General features: G+C 38.6%; 1 protein-coding gene across 1 annotated transcript; it reads left to right on the top strand.

Moving 5' to 3' along the window:
* Positions 1–3,578: 3,578 nt before the first annotated feature.
* Positions 3,579–5,470, top strand: LOC108990006 (protein CANDIDATE G-PROTEIN COUPLED RECEPTOR 7-like). The gene has a single exon (XM_018963833.2). The coding sequence runs from the start codon at positions 3,835–3,837 to the stop codon at positions 5,146–5,148; it is 1,314 nt and encodes a 437-aa protein (XP_018819378.1). The 5' UTR covers positions 3,579–3,834; the 3' UTR covers positions 5,149–5,470.
* The last annotated feature ends 508 nt before the right edge of the window (positions 5,471–5,978 follow it).

The following is a 5,978-nucleotide window of genomic DNA, read 5'->3' as shown; positions in this document are numbered from 1 at the left end:
GTCATTGACTTACTAAGATGAGCAAGGTTGTCTATAATCCCAGTAGGCTGCGAAGTGGAAAAGAGTTCCTGATAAAATTGCTTGAAAAATTTACTAATTTCTTCTTGACTTCTAGCCCAAGAACCTTCTCCATTAAAGATAGAGTGAATGGTATTTGACTATTTGCTCTGGTTAGCTCATAAATGGAAATATCTGGTATTTCTATCACCCTCTCTCAACCACTTCGGTTTAGCTCTCTGGCACCATTTCAGATCCTCATCTTCAAGTTAATCATCTACTGCTTTGTGTAAGCCTCTAATTTTCTCATTAAAGTCACCTTGATTCAATCTCTGCATCTCTTTAATCAAGTCTCTCTTATGTATTATTGCTTTCCTTCTATCATCATGAAAAGCTTTACTCCACCTGACTAGAAGGTCTTTGCAACTGTTCAAGCCTTTTTTAATGAAGTCCATTCTACTGGCATAATTAAGTATGGATCTCCAAGCAAGCTTAACAATCTTTGAGCAGTCCTCCTATCTTGACCAGTTGGCTTCATATTTGAAAATTCTTCTCTCTTTTGGTAGCTCTGTCAGCATTTTAACATGAAATGAATAAAGGACAGTGATCAGAATTCATTACAGGGAGTACATGTACTCAAAGGTGCCAAAGAACATATTCCACTCTCTATTCCCTATAACTCTATCCAGTCTTTCTTTAGTGAACTCCCTCCCTTCTCTATTGTTACACCATGTAAACTTTGGTCCCTTATAACCTAAGTCACTTAAGGCATAATCATTCAAGGCTTCTCAAAACATTTACATCTGTTTATAAGGTTTGGAAACAGCTCCTGATTTTTCCACTTATGGCAATATTTCATTAAAGTCCCTCATATATATCCAAGGTAAAGACAACGAAGGTTTGAGCTGTCTCAACAAATTCCAACTTTCTACTCGTTTTGCCACTATATGACTCCCATAGAACCCAGTCAACATCCATTTCTAGTTCAAGTCAACTTCAATAATAATCACTAGGATATGACTCTGACAGTATGACTGAAGCTTAGCCTGTAGTTCCCTTTTCCACATCATAGCAATACCACCCCTCTACCATTACAATCCACCACAAAGCTATGCTCAAAGTTCAACTTATTACGAATGAACTCTACCTTATTTTTTCTATATTTGGTCTCCATGAGGAAAACCACTCTAGGGAACTTCTCCTTCATCAATAGGTGAAATTCATGAACTGTTCGAGGGTTTCCAAGCCTTTGGCAGTTCCATCTTAATAGATTCATTGATATTGGTAGGGCTGCTATGCAGCCATTGATAATTCATTTTGGTTACTCACATTAGTAAGCACTTTGTAGTTTGATTTTTTTTTTTTTTTTTTGTAATAAACCTTATTTTCATTTTCCACCAAACTCATTTTCTTCGGACTGCCATGATCTTCTAGAGACATTGTTGAATCCAAAATATCATTGGATTTGTCCAAACTACCACTCCTAGCTCTTCTCTTCCAATTGGATAAAGTTTTCTACCTACCAGTCTTAACAGCGTTTGGTGTGAGAGCATACCTGCCTATCCCTCATAGTAAGTTCAAAAGAAAGGCCTCTCTACATAGGAATTTCGCCTTTCAGTTGATCACCTAATTTATCGGAGCTTAGTCTCCAACCTTATCCTACCTATCACTAGCCATAAATTCAAATAAATGACCATTCTGCATAGGAATATCAATTGCATTTTTGTTACTTGACTTCTCAGAGCATAATCCTCCAACACTATCTTGAAGAGACATATTTGGAGAGTTTTCCTTATTTGCATCAGATTCCAATTGTGATAAGTCAACACTTGTACTCCTTGCTTCATTTGTCTTCTTTCCAAAAGCAGATTCTACCAAATCAACATTTCCTAATTTTAAGGGATCATGTGAAACTACACTCGTTTCTTCAGTGATCGTAGGATCCTTTCCATTTTTGTCAATGCCATGCAACATCTCATCGGAGCTTCCCTGCCCTGTTTCACCGGACCAATTCGTAGGTTTTGTACCTTCTTGCTTCTTATAGACTCCAGTTAACTTGGACAATGGACTTGCTCGTAACCAAGGGCCATATTGATTCAACAAACTATCAGCATATTTCCTTTGGCCACCCATCTTAGAACACTTCTGCTTTGCATGCTTAATAATACCACAATGAAAACAAAAGGTTCAAAGCCTTTCATATTTGAAAGTCATCCAGAACTTTTTATCACCAATGTTTAAAAATCTTCCTCTTGCTAAAGGTTTTGTGATATCCACCAGAACTTTCACTCTTAAGAACTTGCCTCATCCAAATCCACCTTCATCTGTGTCAACCATTAAGACTTTGCCTATAGTGGCACCCAGATTCTCACCCATACATTCGTTCATGCCAGCAAAAGGCATATCATGAAACTGAATCCAGAAAAGCTCATATGAAACCTGGATATCTTTGGGTGCAGTAACTATATCACGTTCAATAAGACTCACCAAGAGTTTATCGAATGACCATGGACGCCCGGGAAGATCTTGTTCTTCTCATCTTTCCCTCGTAACTCAATCAGAAAACGATTCCATCCAACTTCTTTGAAAGCAACACAGTCCTCTGCCTGCCAAAGTTTTGTCATTGTTGATTTAAAGGCACCTCTATTCACCTCCTTATCAAAAACAATGAAAGCCCCCAAAAATCTCCTACTCTTCTCATATGACATTTCAATATCTTCCTCTAACACATCCACTTCTTGTTTTTCTTAGTTGGTGAGTTTCAATCCCTCATACAGTTTGAAAATCTTACTCTTCATTTTCACACTCTCTTCAAACCTTCAATCTAAGAGACCAGAGAGAAAACACCCCACCCTCACAAGAGGAGACGGACTCGATCATTAATTCAAAAACTATACAAAATCTTAGCCCCCCTTATACTTACTCAAATTATTTTCTCTTGTTATTATTTCAAGGAAAATGCTACATGCCCCGCTAGGTTGTAGCATTTTTTTTTATCTATTTTTATATAAATATTTGTAATAATTTTAAATATTTTAAAAAATAAAATAAAAGTTATAATATTGTTAAAAAATATTTTTTTAATCACGAAATAGAATAAAAAATAATATTTATTCTACTTCGTGATTAAGGAAGTATTTTTTTTTTTACTTTCTGATTAAAGAAATGTTTTTTTAATGATATTTTAAATTTATTTTATTTTTTAAAAATATTTAAAGTGTAAAAAAAATCTATATAAAAAATAAATTAAAAAAATACATATAGAAAAGTACATGTTAAGCTCAACGAAAGTCCTAGCGAGAGCTGTAGCATGTCTATTTTAAATATTTAAAAAAATCATAATATTATTAGAAAATATTTTCTTAATCACGAAGTAAAATAAAAAATTATAAAAAAATATTTTTATAATTTTTTATTTTACTTCGTGATTAAGAAAATATTTTTTAATATATATTTTTTTACTTTTTAATTAAGAAAATATTATCTTAATAATATTTTAAATTTATTTTATTTTTTAAAATATTAAAAAATTTATATAAAAAATTATTTAAATAAAATACATATAAAATAATACTACAGTCCCGGTGGAGCCCCAGCGGGTGCTGTAGCATCGCCCTAATTTCAAACACTCTGATTTCTCTCCCAAAGAACAAAACCTTACCCCTATCTCCACGCACGCAGTCAGGCTGAAGGTTCCTAACCCCTGCCTGTTCAATTTCTTCTCTTGAGGTCTCCGAAGACTTTGTCTCTACTCCATAGTTAAATTGTAATCGAATTTCTCCTGACCACAAAATTCAACCTCCGATCTGATCTCCTTCAGATCTACACCGTCCTCCCATGGCGTTCTCTACCCGCTCCGTCTTCCTCTCTCTGTTCCTCCTCTTCCTCTCTGCATCTGTCTCCCTCGCCGAGATCCGATTCACGGAGGTAAGATCCGACAACAGGCCGATTATTCCCTTCGACGAGTTTGGATTCACCCACACGGGTCGTCTGGAGCTCAACGTCTCCAAGATCTCCCTCTCCGCCACGAATCTCGATCTCACAAAGGTCGGATTCTTCCTCTGCACCCGGGACTCTTGGATGCACGTGCTCCAGCAGCTGGAGGACGGCGATGTCTCGTGCGCCCTCCTCTCCAAACTTGTCAAGCTTGTCTACACATTCGATAAGCTCAAAGACGCGAAAGGCTTTAGCACCGTATTCACTGAGACCGACGCCGATCAGTTCACGCTCGTCTTCGCCAACTGCCTCCAGAGCCAGCTCTCGGTCTCCATGGACGTCAAGTCGGCGATGTACAATCTTGACGGCAAGAGCAGTCGCCGGGACTACCTTTCCGCCGGGAAGACCATTCTCCCGAGGATTTACTTCCTCTTTTCTTTGGTCTACTTCGCTCTCGGCGGCCTTTGGGTCTCCGTTCTGTACAAGAAGCGGTTGACAGTGTTCGGTATTCATTTCTTCATGCTTGCCGTTCTGATCCTCAAAGCTCTGAACCTGCTCTGCGAAGCCGAGGACAAATCGTACATCAAGCGCACCGGTAGCGCGCACGGATGGGACGTGTTGTTCTATATATTCAGTTTCTTGAAGGGAATTACGCTCTTTACTCTCATCGTTCTGATCGGCACGGGCTGGTCGTTTTTGAAGCCCTATTTGCAGGACAAGGAGAAGAAGGTCTTGATGATTGTGATCCCGCTTCAGGTCGTGGCGAACATTGCTCAAGTCGCTATCGACGAGAGCGGGCCGTTCGCGCAGGATTGGGTCACCTGGAAGCAGGTGTTCTTGCTGGTCGATGTGGTTTGCTGCTGCGCGGTGTTGTTCCCTATCGTGTGGTCGATCAAGAACCTGCGCGAGGCGGCGAGGACCGACGGCAAGGCGGCGGTTAATTTGATGAAGTTGACCCTGTTTAGGCAGTATTACGTCGTGGTGATTTGCTACATTTATTTTACCCGCGTGGTGGTGTATGCACTGGAGACTATCACTTCATACCGGTATCTTTGGACCAGTGTCGTGGCTGCGGAGTTGGCGACGCTGGCTTTCTATGTGTTCACCGGGTACAAGTTCAAACCTGAGGCACACAACCCGTATTTTGTGGTCGATGATGAGGAGGAGGAGGCAGCAGCTGAGGCGCTGAAGCTTGAGGATGAGTTCGAATTGTGAGTGAGTTAACAGGGAAGATTTTTGGAGCTGGAGCAGTAATCAAATTGGGGAGTTTGAGGTAGAAACTTCAAACTATTACAAAATGGCTATTGTTAAATTTAAGTATTACAGAAATTGTCAGGATATAAAATTTGTGTTTTCTTTTGTTGCTTGATCTACTGTGCCTGTTATATTAAGTTACCAGTTACGATTTCATACACTCTAATGTATGTCTGTGAAATGGATAGTATGTGTATGTATCGTTGGGATACTTTGCGTTCAATTTTTTGGGGTAAATGGCTGTGTATATGGAATTTCAAGATGCTCGTTCTTAGTATTGTAACGATTGTGCGGCTAATAAGTTGATACAAATTGAATGATTTTAATGTAACTCACAAACCGTGAGTTCTTATAAATCCATTTGTGAGAGCATAATTTTAAAAAGTAGGTGTGAGGCCGGTTGTAAACTCTTGTTACATACTTCAGTCCTGGGTAATTGGGCTATGCCTTTTTTTGATGAATAAAACTTCTTGATTACCTATAAAAAAAGTGGGTGAGGCGTTATTCTCATTGTGCATGGGTGATTTTTTTTTCCTTGAAAGAACATCGATAATTTCTAAGTTTCCTAGACATTACAGACTTGACTAATGGAATCAAGCACGTATAGTTCAGTGGTTATTAGTGAAATATGAAAATGTGATCCAGCTTTACTGTCTGTAAGATTGCTTAGTTGCAATGGCTTGATCATGAGTTAGTTCGAGACTATGAGTAATCTGTTAACTAATCTTGTGTTCTTCTGAATTATTGTGGAACTATGATACTTAACATTGCGCTGCTCGGATTGTATAACG

This window comes from Juglans regia, chromosome 2, assembly GCF_001411555.2.
Source record: "Juglans regia cultivar Chandler chromosome 2, Walnut 2.0, whole genome shotgun sequence".
NCBI classification, from domain to species: Eukaryota; Viridiplantae; Streptophyta; class Magnoliopsida; order Fagales; family Juglandaceae; genus Juglans; species Juglans regia.
Note: the sequence above shows the minus strand (reverse complement) of the source record. Positions and strands in the feature narration are given on the sequence as shown.